The 15,998-nt window shown below is 43.2% G+C and overlaps 1 protein-coding gene across 3 annotated transcripts in view; it reads left to right on the top strand.

Annotated features, from left to right (window-relative positions):
• The window catches only part of LOC115197545 (suppressor of tumorigenicity 7 protein homolog), a 70,796-nt gene that overhangs the window by 25,428 nt on the left and 29,370 nt on the right, over positions 1-15,998 (top strand). The window contains exon 1 of one of the 3 annotated variants that reach the window (XM_029759181.1): positions 13,767-13,871. The exons of the other annotated variants lie outside the window; for them this stretch is intronic. Coding sequence (XP_029615041.1) covers positions 13,865-13,871 — 7 coding nt within the window. The 5' untranslated portion in view covers positions 13,767-13,864. Of the gene's footprint in view, positions 1-13,766; positions 13,872-15,998 lie in introns of those variants that run through there. 3 annotated transcript variants of the gene reach the window in all.

The following is a 15,998-nucleotide window of genomic DNA, read 5'->3' as shown; positions in this document are numbered from 1 at the left end:
TGTTATTTTTTGGGCTACATTGATATTGATTACTGCGTTGTTGGGTTTGGAACTTGCAGGAAAGGCATTTCACTGTCCTTGTGCATGTGACATTAAAACTAGAATTGTATTAGGTTTGGGTTTTCACCTCACATCCTCTTACCTGGTTTCATTCTGATGGCCTTTTGCCCTGCACTGTATGTAGAGGTTACTAGGAGAAATACTCTTAGAACTGGTGGATGTACATAGCAGAGCAGCAAAGAAGGCTGAAGGTGCTTTGTGTTGGTTCTGACAGGATGTAGTGTGAGCCGGCCACAGCCACACAAGTCTGACACTGAGTTCATGCCACCACATTACTGTGTGTAGTCTTTTGCCATCATATTAGACTGAACCACTCAACTGAGATACTTTATAGACCAAGAAAACAAATCTTATAATGGCGTCCTTGTGTATGCTTTGTGTGAATCCATGCATTTTAAAGGGCTTCACACATCACACCGAATGTGAATCTCCCGTTTCGTCTACCGATCATTCAGCGCACTGTTGACGTCTGTGATGGCTGATATTTTCTCGCGGTTAGTACTCTGTTCGCAAGTACTCTCGGCTGCAAGCGCTATTGGTGTGTTCCAGCCTTTAGTGGTCGATGTGACCTGTAGATAAAGACAATGTGTAATTGGTTGATTCATTTCTGCCTCAGTATCCAGCTTGGGCATGAAAACTGCTAACCATATGATATTCAAATCAAATTTGTCATATGCGCCGAATACAACCGGTGTAGACCTTACCGTGAAATGCTTATTTGCAAGCCCTTAACCGACAATGCAGTTCAAGAAAGAGTTATGAAAATATTTACTAAAGTCAAAAATAAATAAAAAGTAACACAATACAATAACGAGGCTATATATTAGAATGCTAACATGACTACCAGTATTTTTTTAAATATTTTTTACAATTATTTTTAACCAGGTAGGCTAGTTGAGAACAAGTTCTCATTTACAACTGCGACCTGGCCAAGATAAAGCAAAGCAGTGCGCCAAAAACAACAACACAGAGTTACACATGGAATAAACAGACGTACAGTCAATAACACAATTAGAAAAATCTATATACAGTGTGAGCAAATGTAGTAAGATTAGGGAGTTAAGGTAATAAATAGGCCATAGTGGTGAAATAATTACCATTTAGTGTGCAAGTAGAGATACTGGAGTGCAGAAGAGCAAAAATAAATAACAATATGGGGGTGGGCTATTTACAGATGGGCTATGTACAGGTGCAGTGATCGGTAAGCTGCTCTGACAGCTGATGCGTAAAGTTAGTGAGGGAGATGTCTCATTTTGTTAATGACATCGCTAAAGTCAAGGATCGGTAGGATAGTCAGTTTTATGAGGGTATGTTTAGCAGCATGAGTGAAGGAGGCTTTGTTGCGAAATGTGAAGCCTATTCTAGATTTAATTTTGGATTGGAGATGCTTAATGTGAGTCTGGAAGGAGAGTTTACAGTCTAAACCAGACACCTAGGTATTTGTAGTTGTCCACATATTCTAAGTCAGAACCGTCCAGAGTAGTGATGCTAGTCGGGCTGGAGGGTGTGGGCAGCGATCGATTGAAGAGCATGTATTTAGTTTTACTAGCATTTTAAGAGCAGTTGGAGGCCACGGAAGGAGTGTTGTATGGCATTGAAGCTCGTTTGGAGGTTTGTTAACAGTGTCCAAAGAAGGGCCAGAAGTATACAGAATGTTGTCATCTGCGTAGAGGTGGATTAGAGAATCACCAGCAGCAAGAGCGACATCATTGATATATACAGAGAAAAGAGTTGGCCTGAGAATTGAACCCTGTGGCACCCCCATAGAGACTGCCAGAGTTCCGGATAACAGACCCTTCAATTTGACACACTGAACTCTATCTGAGAAGTAGTTGGTGAACCAGGCGGGGAGTCATTTGAGAAACCAAGGCTATTGAGTCTGCCGATAAGAATGCGGTGATTGACAGTCGAAAGCCTTGGCCAGGTCGATGAAGACGGCTGCACAGTACTGTCTTTTATCAATGGCAGTTATGATATCGTTTAGGACCTTGAGCGTAGCTGAGGTGCACCCATGACCAGCTCGAAAACCAGATTGCATAGCGGAGAAGGTACGGTGGGATTCAAAATGGTCGGTGATCTATTTGTTAACTTGGCTTTCGAAGACTTTTAGAAAGGCAGGGCAGGATAGATATGGTCTGTAGCAGTTTGGGTCTAGAGTATCTCCCCCTTTTAAGAGGGGGATGACCGAGGCAGCTTTCCAATCTTTGGTGATCTCAGACGATATGAAAGAGAGTTTGAACAGGCTAGTGATAAGTGTTGCAACAATTGCGGGAGATAATTTTAGAAAGAGAGGGTCCAGATTGTCAAGCCCAACTGATATGTAGGGTCCAGAGCTGTTGGCCAGGGTATGGGTAGCCAGGTGGAAAGCATGGCCAGCCGTAGAAAAATGCTTATTGAAATTATCGTAGATTTATCGGTAGTGACAGTGTTTCCTAGCCTCAGTGCAGTGGGCAGCTGGGAGGAGGTGCTCTTATTCTCCATGGACTTTAGTGTCCCAAAACTTTTGGGAATTTGTGCTACAAGATGCAAATTTCTGTTAGGAAAGCAAAGGCTAGCTTTTTCAAACTGACTGTATATTGTTCCTAACTTCCCTGAAAAGGTGCATATCGCGGGGCTATTCGATGCTAATGCAGTACGCCACAGGATGTTTTTGTGCTGGTCAAGGGCAGTCAAGTCTGGAGTGAACCAAGAGCTATAGCTGTTCTTCTACATTTTTTGAATGGGGCATGCTTATTTAAGATGGTGAGGAAAGCACTTTTAAAAGAATAACCAGGCATCCTCTACTGACGGGATGAGGTCAATATCCTTCCAGGATACCAGGGCCAGGTCGATTAGAAAGGCCTGCTCGCTGAAGTGTTTTAAGGAGCGTTTGACAGTGATGAGGGGTGGTCATTTGACCGCGGACCCATTACGGATGCAGGCAATGAGGCAGGGATCGCTGAGATCCTGGTTGAAGACAGCAGAGGTGTATTTAGAGGGCAAGTTGGTCAGGATGATATCTATGAGGGTGCCCGTGTTTACAGATTTGGGGTTGTACCTGGTAGGTTCCTTGATAATTTGTATAAGATTGAGGGCATCTAGCTTAGATTGTAGAACGGCCGGGGTGTTAAGCATATCCCAGTTTAGGTCATCTAACTGTACGAACTCTGAAGATAAATGGGGGGCAATCATTTCACATATGGTGTCCAGGGCACAGCTGGGGGCTGAGGGGGTCTATGACAAGCGGCAACAATGAGAGACTTATTTCTGGAGAGATGGCTTTTTAAAAGTAGAAGCTCGAACTGTTTGGGCACAGACCTGGATAGTAAGACAGAACTCTGCAGGCTATCTCTGCAGTAGATTGCAACTACGCCCCCTTTGGCAGTTCCATCTTGACCTAAAATGCTGTAGTTGGGGATGGAAATTACAGGATTTTTGGTGGCCTTCCTAAGCCAGGATTCAGACACGGCTAGGACATCAGGGTTGGCGGAGTGTGCTAAAGCAATGAATAAAACAAACTTAAGGAGGAGGCTTCTGATGTTAACATGCATGAAACCAAGGCTTTTACGGTGACATAAGTCAACAAATGAGAGCGCCTGGGGAATAGGTGTGGTACTGGGGGCCACAGGCCCTGGGTTAACCTCTACATCACCAGAGGAGGAGTAGGATAAGGGTATGGCTAAAGGCTATAAGAACTGGTTGTCTCGTGCGTTGGGAACAGAGAATAAAAGGAGCAGAATTCTGGGCGTGGTAGAATAGATTCAGGGCATAATGTACAGACAAGGGTATGGTAGGATGTGAGTACAGTGGAGGTAAACCTAGGCGTTGAGTGACGATGAGAGAGGTTTCATCTCTGGAGGCACCAGTTAAGCCAGGTGAGGTCTCCGCATGTGTGGGGGGTGGGACAAAAGAGCTATCTAAGGCATGTTGAGCGTGACTGGGGGCTCTTCAGTGAAATAAAACAATAAGTACTAGCTGAGACAGCAGTAGACAAAGCATATTGACATTAGAGCGAGGCATAAAGCAGTCACAGGTGTTGATCGGGAGAGCTAAGACAACAACGAGTAAATGGCGATGAGAGGGTCATTTAGGTATGCACAGGACCTGAGTTCGAGGCTGGGGCCGACAGATAAACAAAAAGAGGTACCACGTTAGTGAATAGTCCAGCAGGCAGCTGTGTAGCCGAGTGATCATAAGATCCAATGAGCAGCAATACGTGAGTCAGGGAGCCGTTTGGTAGTCAGTACTACGCTAGGCGAGCGGGAGACAACAGCGTTCAGAAAGCTAGCGGGCCAGGGCTAGTGGATGGGTCTTTAGCGACATCGCAACGGAAAAGCCTTTTCATATTTGCACAGTACAATATACTCCCATTATAAGATTGATGCTCATATGTAGGCCTAGCCTATAAAATGTACCTAGCTGGAGTGCGCAGTGAGATGACAACATATGAACAATACTTATTCAACTGAGAATATAATACGCCTATCACTGACAACATGTGAACGATACTTATTCAACTGAGAATATTAAACGCCTATCACTGACAACATACAGTTGAAGTTGGAAGTTTACATACACTTAGGTTGGAGTCATTAAAACTCGTTTTTCAACCACTCCACAAATTTCTTGTTAACAAACTATAGTTTTGGCAAGTCGGTTAGGACATCTACTTTGTGCATGACACAAGTAATTTTTCCAACAATTGTTTACAGACAGATTATTTCACTTATAATTCACTATCACAATTCCAGTGGGTCAGAAGTTTACATACACTAAGTTGACTGTGTCTTCAACTTCTTATGGAACAGTGGGATGCTAGCGTCCCAACTTGACAACATCCGGTGAAATTGTAGAGCGCCAAATTCAAATTAAATTACTGTAAATATTTAACTTCATTAAATCACAAGTGCAATACATCAAAATAAAGCTTATCTTGTTGTTAATCCAGCCAAGGTGTCAGATTTCAAAAAGGCTTTACGGCGAAAGCATACCATGCAATTATCTGAGGACAGCGCTCAGCACACAAAACATTACAAACAGTAACCAGCCAAGTAGAGGAGTAACAAAAGTCAGAAATAGCGATAAAATTAATCACTTACCTTTGATAATCTTCATATGGTTGCACTCACAAGACTCCGAGTTACCCAATAAATGTTAGTTTTGTTCGATAAAGTCACTCTTTATATCCAAAAACCTCAGTTTTGTTAGCGCGTTTTGTTCAGTAATCCACTGTCTCAAACAACATCCGGTGAAATTGCCGAGTGTGAAACTCAACAGAATAGAAATTCTCATAATAAACATACATGAAAGATACAAGTGTTATACATCAGCTTAAAGATAAACTTCTTGTTAATCCAACCACTGTGTCAGATTTCAAAAAGGCTTTACGGCGAAAGCAAACCATGCTATTATCTGAGAACAGCGCCCAGTAGACAAATCATTACAAACAGTAACCAGCCAAGTAGAGGAGTAACAAAAGTCAGAAATAGTGCTAAAATGTATCACTTACCTTTGATGATCTTCATATGGTTGCACTCCCAAGACTTCATGTTACACAATAAATGTTCGTTTTGCTCGATAAAGTCACTCTTTATGTCCAAAAACCTCTGTTTTGTTAGCGCGTTTTGTTCAGTAATCCATTGGAACAAAGAGCGGTCACAGCAGGTAGACAAAAAATTAAAAAACTACCATAAAAGTTCGTAGAAACATGTCAAACAATGTTTATAATCAATCCTCAGTTTGTTTTTGTCATAAATAATCGATCATATTTCAATCGGACAATAGCTTGGTCAATAGAAAAGGAAAAACAAGAAAGCCACGCTCCCGGTCACGCGCAGGACTCATGTCTGGAAATTTCCACTGTCCTCTCATTGAAAGTGGTGTTTCTCCCTCATTTTTCAGAGTAAAAGCCTGAAACAATGCCTAAAGACTGGCCACATGTAGTGGAAGCCATAGGGATTGTGAACTGGGTCTTAAGTCTTTGTATGGTGGATAGGCTTTCAATGGAAAAACAGCCATTTCAAAATAATAGCATTTCCCGGATTTTCCTCAGGTTTTCGCCTGACATATCAGTTCTGTTATACTCACACATTATTTTAACAGTTTTGGAAACTTTAGAGTGTTTTTCTATCCAAATCTAACAATTATATGCATATCCTAGCTTCTGGGCCTGAGTAGCAGGCAGTTTACTTTGGGCACGCTTTTCATCCAAAATTCCGAATGCTGTCCCCTATCCCAAAAAAGTTAAACAGCTTGGAAAATTCCCGAAAATGTCATGGCTTGTCATGGCATGGTTATTTGACATAATTTGAGTCAATTTGAGGTGTGCCTGTGGATTTATTTCAATGCCTACCTTCAAACTCAGTGCCTCTTTGCTTGACATCATGGGAAAATCAAAAGAAATCAGCCAAGACTTCAGAAAAAACTATTGTAGACCTCCACAAGTCTGGTTCATCCTTGGGACCAATTTCCAAATGCCTGAAGGTACCATGTTCATCTGTACAAACAATAGTACGCAAGTATAAACACCATGGGACCACGCAGCCGTCATACCGCTCAGGAAGGAGATGTGTTCTTTCTCCTAGAGATGAACGTACTTTTGTGCGAAAAGTGCAAATCAATCCCAGAACAACAGCAAAGGACCTTGTGAAGATGCTGGAGAAAACCAGTACAAAAGTATCTATATCCACATTAAAATAAGTCCTATATCGACATAACCTGAAAGGCCGCTCAGCAAGGAAGAAGCCACTGCTCCAAACCCGCCATAAAAAAGCCATGGGTCTTCCAAATGGACAATGGACCCCAAGCATACTTACAAAGTAGTTGCAAAATGGCTTAAGGACATCAAAGTCAAGGTATTGGAGTGGCCATCACAAGCCCTGACCTTAATCCCATAGAAAATTTGTGGACAGAACTGAAAAAGTGTGTGCGAGCAAGGAGGCCTACAAACCTGACTGTTACACCAGCTCTGTCAGGAGGAATAGGACAAAATTCACCCAACTTATTGTGGGAAGGTTGTGGAAGGCTACCCAAAACGTTTGACCCAAGTTAAACAATTTAAAGGCAATGCTACCAAATACTAATTGAGTGTATGTAAACTTCTGACCCACTGGGAATGTGAAGAAAGGAATAAAAGCTGAAATAAATAATTCTCTCTACTATTATTCTGACTTTTCACATTCTTAAAATAAAGTGGTGATCCTAACTGACCTAAAACAGGGAATTGTTACTAGGATTAAATGTCAGGAATTGTGAAAAATTGAGTTTAAATATATTTGGCTAAGGTGTATGTAAACTTCCGACTTTAACTGTATGAACAATACTTATTCAACTGAGAATATAATACTCCTATGACTGACAACATATGAACAATACTTATTCAGCTGAGAATATAATACGCTTATCACTGCTAAAATGAAGGGTGCTTTGAACCTTTTGAGGGCCATATGAAGCAATCACAATCTCCTCTAGCAGTGTAGTGTGTCTTTTCCATTCTTCTGTTGACATGTTTCACATTTAGCCTGTAGATGCTTCACTTACCAATAAGAAGTGCATCAAGTCAGAACTGAAGTAGGGGACTACCAACACTTGTGGACATTTGATGACGCCTGTTGTCCAAACAGCTACAGCCCACGCATGGGTCTATTCTATGTCTTTGAGCCTCGGCAGTGTAGCTTTAGCTAGGTATTTACAGCATCAAATCAAATGTTGTACACATTGTTAGCAGATGTTAATGCGAGTGTAGCGAAATGCTTGTGCTTCTAGTTCCGACAGTGCAGTAATATCTAACAAGTAATCTAACAATACAAAGTATTTAGTCAGCCACCAATTGTGCAAGTTCTCCCACTTAAAAAGATGAGAGGCCTGTAATTTATCATAGGTACACTTCAACTATGACAGACAAAATGAGAAAAGAAAATCCAGAAAATCACATTGTAGGATTTTTAATGAATTTATTTGCAAATTATGGTGGAAAATAAGTATTTGGTCAATAACAAAAGTCTATCTCAATACTTTGTTATATACCCTTTGTTGGCAATGACACAGGTCAAACGTTTTCTGTAAGTCTTCACAAGGTTTTCACACACTGTTGCTGGTATTTTGGCCCATTCCGCCATGCAGATCTCCTCTAGAGCAGTGATGTTTTGGGGCTGACGCTGGGCAACACTGACTTTCAACTCCCTCCAAAGATTTTCTATGGGGTTGAGATCTGGAGACTGGCTAGGCCACTCCAGGACCTTGAAATGCTTCTTACGAAGCCACTCCTTCGTTGCCCGGGCGGTGTGTTTGGGATCATTGTCATGCTGAAAGACCCAGCCACGTTTCATCTTCAATGCTCTTGCTGATGGAAGGAGGTTTTCACTCAAAATCTCACGATACATGGCCCCATTCATTCTTTCCTTTACACGGATCAGTCGTCCTGGTCCCTTTGCAGAAAAACAGCCCCAAAGCATGATGTTTCCACCCCCATGCTTCACAGTAGGTATGGTGTTCTTTGGATGCAACTCAGCATTCTTTGTCCTCCAAACACGACGAGTTGAGTTTTTACCAAAAAGTTATATTTGGTTTCATCTGACCATATGACATTCTCCCAATCCTCTTCTGGATCATCCAAATGCTCTATAGCAAACTTCAGACGGGCCTGGACATGTACTGGCTTAAGCAGGGGGACACGTCTGGCACTGCAGGATTTGAGTCCCTGGCAGCGTAGTGTGTTACTGATGGTAGGCTTTGTTACTTTGGTCCCAGCTCTCTGCAGGTCATTCACTAGGTCCCCCCGTGTGGTTCTGGGATTTTTGCTCACCGTTCTTGTGATCATTTTGAGATCTTGCGTGGAGCCCCAGATCGAGGGAGATTATCAGTGGTCTTGTATGTCTTCCATTTCCTAATAATTGCTCCCACAGTTGATTTCTTCAAACCAAGCTGCTTACCTATTGCAGATTCAGTCTTCCCAGCCTGCAGGTCTACAATTTTGTTTCTGGTGTCCTTTGACAGCTCTTTGGTCTTGGCCATAGTGGAGTTTGGAGTGTGACTGTTTGAGGTTGTGGACAGGTGTCTTTTATACTGATAACAAGTTCAAACAGGTGCCATTAATACAGGTAACGAGTGGAGGACAGAGGAGCCTCTTAAAGAAGAAGTTACAGGTCTGTGAGAGCCAGAAATCTTGCTTGTTTGTAGGTGACCAAATACTTATTGTCCACCATAATTTGCAAATAAATTAATTAAAAATCCTACAATGTGATTTTCTGGATTTTCTTTTCTCATTTTGTGTGTCATAGCTGACGTGTACCTATGATGAAAATTACAGGCCTCTCTCATCTTTTTAAGTGGGAGAACTTGCACAATTGGTGGCTGACTAAATACTTTTTTCCCCCCACTGTATGTACATACATACATACATGCATACATACATACATACATACATACATACAGTGAGGGAAAAAAGTATTTGATCCCCTGCTGATTTTGTACGTTTGCCCACTGACAAAGAAATGATCAGTCTATAATTTTAATGGTAGATTTATTTGAACAGTGAGAGACAGAATAACAAAAAAATCAAAAAAAAATGCATGGCAAAAATGTAATAAAGTGATTTGCATTTTAATGAGGGAAATAAGTATTTGACCCCTCTGCAAAACATGACTTAGTACTTGGTGGCAAAACCCTTGTTGGCAATCAGAGGTCAGATGTTTCTTGTAGTTGGCCACCAGGTTTGCACACATCTCAGGAGCGATTTTGTCCCACTCCTCTTTGCAGATCTTCTCCAAGTCATTAAGGTTTCGAGGCTGACGTTTGGCAACTCGAATCTTCAGCTCCCTCCACAGATTTTTTATGGGATTAAGGTCTGAAGACTGGCTAGGCCACTCCAGGACCTTAATGTGCTTCTTCTTGAGCCACTCCTTTGTTGCCTTGGCTGTGTGTTTTGGGTCATTGTCATGCTGGAATACCCATCCACGACCCATTTTCAATGCCCTGGCTGAGGGAAGGAGGTTCTCACCCAAGATTTGACGGTACATGGCCCCGTCCATCGTCCCTTTGATGCTGTGAAGTTGTCCTGTCCCCTTAGCAGAAAAACACCCCCAAAGCATAATGTTTCCACCTCCATGTTTGACGGTGAGGATGGTGTTCTTGGGGTCATATGCAGCATTCCTCCTCCTCCAAACACGGCGAGTTGAGTTGATGCCAAAGAGCTCCATTTTGGTCTCATCTGACCACAATACTTTCACCCAGTTGTCCTCTGAATCATTCAGATGTTCATTGGCAAACTTCAGGCGGGCATGTATATGTGCTTTCTTGAGCAGGGGGACTTTGCGGGCGCTGCAGGATTTCAGTCCTTCATGGCGTAGTGTGTTACCAATTGTTTTCTTGATGACCATGGTCCCAGCTGCCTTGAGATCATTGACAAGATCCTCCCGTGTAGTTCTGGGCTGATTCCTCACCGATCTCATGATCATTGCAACTCCACGAGGTGAGATCTTGCATGGAGCCCCAGGCCGAGGGAGATTGACAGTTCTTTTATGTTTCTTCCATTTGCGAATAATCGCACCAACTGTTGTCACCTTCTCACCAAGCTGCTTGGCGATGGTCTTGTAGCCCATTCCAGCCTTGTGTAGGTCTACAATGTTGTCCCTGACATCCTTGGAGAGCTCTTTAGTCTTGGCCATGGTGGAGAGTTTGGAATCTGATTGATTGATTGCTTCTGTGGACAGGTGTCTTTTATACAGGTAACAAGCTGAGATTAGGAGCACTCCCTTTAAGAGTGTGCTCCTAATCTCAGCTCGTTACCTGTATAAAAGACACCTGGGAGCCAGAAATCTTTCTGATTGAGAGGGGGTCAAATACTTATTTCCCTCATTAAAATGCAAATCAATTTATAACATTTTTGACATGCGTTTTTCTGGATTTTTTTGTTGTTATTCTGTCTCTCACTGTTCAAATAAACCTACCATTAAAAGTATAGACTGATCATTTCTTTGTCAGTGGGCAAACGTACAAAATCAGCAGGGGATCAAATACTTTTTTCCCTCACTGTACGTAATACATACATACATACATACATACATACATACATACATACATACATACATACATACATACATACATACATACATACATGCATACGATATGAATAATGTAAGATATGTAAACATTATTAAAGCGGTATTGTATAAAGTGGCTATTGATTGGGTCTCAATGTAGGCAGCAGCCTGTGAGTTAGTGATTGCTGTTTAGCATTCTGATGGCCTTGAGATAGAAGCTGTTTTTCATTATTTCGGTCCCAGCTTTGATGCACCTGTACTGACCTCGCCTTCTGGATGGAAGCGGGGTGAACAGGCAGTGGCTCGGGTGGTTGTTGTCCTTGATGATTTTTGTTGGCCTTCCTGTGACATCGGGTGCTGTAGGTGTCATGGAGAGCAGGTAGTTTGCCCCTGGTGATGCGTTGTGCAGACCTCACTACCTTCTGGAGAGCCTTGCGGTTGAGGGCAGGCTGTGATACAGCCCGACAGAATGCTCTCGATTGTGCAGCTGTATAAGTTTCTCAGGGTTTTGGGTGACAAGCCAAATTTCTTCAGCCTCCTGAGGTTGAAGAGGTGCTATTGCGCTTTCTTCACCACACTGTCTGTGACCATTTCAGTTTGTCTGTGATGTGTATGCCAAGGAACTTAACTTTCCACCTTCTCAACTACTGTCCCTTCGATGTGGATAGGGGGGGTGCTCCCTCTGCTGTTTCCTGAAGTCCACGATCAGCTCCTTTGTTTTGGCAGTTTGATAAAGGCATACATAACTTTGGCGGCAACCAGCTGTCACTTTCTGTTACCGTGGTTACCTGGCCTGCCCTATGAGCAGTAGAAATGGATGGCTCAGGGTCGGGTTTCTGTGGTAACTGCCCACTACTGCTATTTTTGTTTTAGTGAGAAGCTTAGTTGGTAACTAGAACCTAAAAAAAGTGTTTTATTTTATATTAAGGTGTTTTGTTTATTTATTCACAAATGGCCTAGATGGTTTTTCAAGGGACTGCTGAGATAGAGCTTTGTTGGGCGGTGTTTACTGTTGTAATAAACAATCCAGATCAAGTTGACCTGTCACTGACCAGTGTCTTTTCAATAACCTTTTACAGTAAAGCATGTTGCTGCTTAATTGAGGCACACTTCGATAATGTTTGCACTCACACTGGTACAATTTCTAATGGTCCAAAGCCAGTTTGCCAGAACAGGTGGATTTACCGGTTGCGGTCTTATTCAGTGGAAATGACTTGTCCAGTAAGCTTTTTTCCCTCAGGCTTCAGTAAGCTTTGGTCCCCTCAGGCTTCAGTAAGCTTTGGTCCCCTCAGGCTTCAGTAAGCTTTGGTCCCCTCAGGCTTCAGTAAGCTTTGGTCCCCTCAGGCTTCAGTAAGTTCTGGTCCCTCAGGCTTCAGTAAGCTTTGGTCCCCTCAGGCTTCAGTAAGCTTTGGTCCCCTCAGGCTTCAGTAAGCTTTGGTCCCCTCAGGCTTCAGTAAGCTTTGGTCCCCTCAGGCTTCAGTAAGCTTTGGTCCCCTCAGGCTTCAGTAAGCTTTGGTCCCCTCAGGTAAGCTTTGGTCCCCTCAGGTAAGCTTTGGTCCCCTCAGGCTTCAGTAAGCTTTGGTCCCCTCAGGCTTCAGTAAGCTTTGGTCCCCTCAGGCTTCAGTAAGCTTTGGTCCCTCAGGCTTCAGTAAGCTCTGGTCCCTCAGGCTTCAGTAAGCTCTGGTCCCTCAGAATCACACCATCAGCTGAAGCCTATCAAAGCCACCCTCAGAGCTATAGCAGTTCCCCTTATCCTCAGGAGTCTCAGTCAGTAAGTCAGTCTGACTAAGTGTGGCCTCCATGATATGTGGATGAAGTATGGAATGAGAACCACTGTTTGAAGAGTCAAACAACCTGAGCCCTCTTCATGTTGACAGCTAGGTTGGTGATAGTGAGGGAGCTTTCAAGGACACCGATGTATTAGATGTTCCGCTTTGTGTTTTGAAATGCAAATGCATTCAACTCATTGATGTTGTTCAAGCATCTCTCTTCAAGGCATGTTGTTGAGAAGAAGTCAAGACAAGCTCAGAGCAGAGAGCCCTTATTGTAGTTGGTTCAGAGGGATCTTCTTTAGAAAATCATCATTCATCGTCATGTTCCTGTTCCTTCACAACTGTTCCACTGTATGATTTAGACCAATCACATCAGACATTTAATTACATTGGGCTCTCTGGCAGTTGTCAGGTTCTTATTAGGCTCTATTGGAAGAAAGGCAACAGAAAAATATTACAGAGCAGGTGCTGGATTTGTGTTTTCATTCAATAAATGAAGAGTGAAACCACACCCACTGCATTCTATTTTCCTATGTGGTTTATTGACAATGTTTCAACCACTCCGGTCTTTTATTAGGTCCGGAAATCAACATCCCATCTCCAAGCTGGTTGAGACATGGCATCAATGGAGTAGACTATTTCAATTCACACACTCTCTAGCTACGTCTTCTAACGTCTTCTAGTCTTGTGTAGGGTCGTTGAGAGGGGTTGTCATGGTTACCTTTTCATGCGGAGGTGAAAGAGCAGCCCACCCCCACATTAAAATGGGAGCTTTTGATTGGTTGAGCCGCTGGTTACAGACCCCCTCCTGATTCTACAGTGTCACTAGAGAGGGCAGACTAGTCATGCATTATGATTGGCCTGGCCAGCTGTCACTCAAAAACAGCTGCCTATCACATACACAGAAGCTGGACTGAGGGCATTGAGGGCCCCCCCCCAAGCACATTGTGTGTGTGGTTTGATTTTCCTGTGGTGGGTTTCTCTGGCTATCATCACAGCGGATGTCACAGAGAAATGGAAGGTGAGTTATAGTCTATACTAGAGTCTGTTGTAGCCTACGTAATGTGCATCAGCTTCTCTTTACACAGCTTGAGTGGGGTGAGATGGTGAGCTCTATTCTGTTGGGTTATCTTTTGGGCTAGGCTTTAGGCTAGGTTAATGACCTTTTTGATAGTGTAGTGTACAGTTGCTACAAGGAGTGAAACTACTGTTCGTTTCTATTCATGAACTCAACAGTTTGCTCGTGTGTGGGTGAGCCGAGGGGCTGTTCATATAAACATTAACCTGTGCTGTGTGTTTGTTTACACTTGTGTGTGTTTGTTTTGTGTGTGTGTGTCTGTGTTCATATATTGAAGTTATCTGCTAGCTTGTGTATACATAAGGATCCATAGAGCTAGTTTAGAATATCAGTGTCCCTGGCAGATAGACCTGTCCTGTGTCCCCAATGCCACTATATTCCCTATATAATGCAGTGTTTTGGACCAAGGCCTGTAGGGAATAGAGACCTGTTTCTGTTCTTGGTCATTGTTGCTGGGAAACACCAGGCGACTCCATTGCCTTATCAATAAACCTGAATGTGAGTCAGTAGGTAAATGAAGAAGACGCAAAGGGCTCCCTATCTGGTATAAGGTTGAGCCATATTAAACATACAGTATGTGTGTCAGTGGGGATCTCAATGCAGGGTTATATTCGTTAGGGAACACTCTAGCAAAACGTTTTGCAACAGACAACAAAAACAAGTGTTTATTATTGGCCAGGTAGTCCCTCCCTGTTTCAGTCGGTTTTCTTCCGTTTTGTGCCTAATGAATACAACCACCAGCTCTTGGATAGTCATTTTATCCAGACCATTTCATTTAAATGAAGCCATAACCCTTCATCACCCATGCGAGTGTCTCACCCTCCCCTGGCTGCCATAACAGGTGAGATGATACCCGGCCCACTTCCTGTGTTCCCAAAAGGTCACATAGGTAGTTAAAACACAAAATGGGCCGTGCTGCGGTGGCCGCAGAGCGTCCCTAAAAGCCATCCATACGAGCCGAGACAGATGTGGATGCTTATCGCCTCCGCAACCGCAAACATTTGGGCATTACTAGCCAAACCACAGTGACACAGAGGGGGACATTCTATGAGGAGAATATAGTGAATGGACTCCACACAGAGCTCTAGTAGTTTCTGACTGTGTGTGTGAGTTATCATTCTGATCAGAACACTTTCTATTATCATTATCAGCAGTCACCCGGGTGTCCTTTCCTTACTGAAGGGCACATACTGTATCTATTGGTCTGCAATGACATTTAGTTTTTTCCTTGCTAGAATCGCTGTATTGATTATCAAGCCAGTTTACATATTCTGTAGACATGGTACCACCGACGGTGGGTCAGCTGAGCCTTAATGAATTACCAATTTATGCTACCTCATATTTACACTGATGTTACAATGTTCTCAATCTCTTACAACAGTTAAACTAGTACGAGTGAAGCCCTTATAGTATTGATATTGCAGTGTCACAATGCAACTCAACAGAGCGTCCAGGTTCAGGCTTATTTATCACACCATTAATTGAATTTCCTCTGTGCTATTAGGATGTTTAAAGGTGCCAGACAGACTTGACTCTGCATCCGGTTCTGCAACATTGACATTCTAACAACGTAAACACCACATTTTACATAGGCCTATACGTCACACTACAGGTCTCTTCCTCTCCCATAGTGTGGTCTATGTCAGGTCTGTGGGGCTGTAGTTACTCCATAATGCCCCCCTCTCAGTAGGAGAGGAGACCCACTCCAGAAGGGTGAATAGGCATAGGGGCCCAGCTGCTACTGTGGTAGAGGATGGGCGTGTGTGTCTGGTTGAGATGAGGGCTGTCTGAGTGGGGTCTTTGTCCCAGCCGATCGCTCTATAACTGCCGTCTCCCTAAGAAGGAACACCCGGCTTCCTTCTGGAGCAGCATCCAATAGCATCCTGTTATCCCCACTATAACTGTACAAGTATTTCTCCTACAAACAGCCTAATGAGCCGCCGGCCTTAGTGCTGTTTGCACCCCCCCACACTCCGAAACTAGGCCTAATTGAAACCAACGGAAGGGAAATTGAACGTTTAGGTGGCGTTAAACTTGTGAACATTCAATTATGTTTTCTGCCCAGGAGAA

Source organism: Salmo trutta, chromosome 7, assembly GCF_901001165.1.
Source record: "Salmo trutta chromosome 7, fSalTru1.1, whole genome shotgun sequence".
NCBI lineage: Eukaryota > Metazoa > Chordata > Actinopteri > Salmoniformes > Salmonidae > Salmo > Salmo trutta.
Note: the sequence above shows the minus strand (reverse complement) of the source record. Positions and strands in the feature narration are given on the sequence as shown.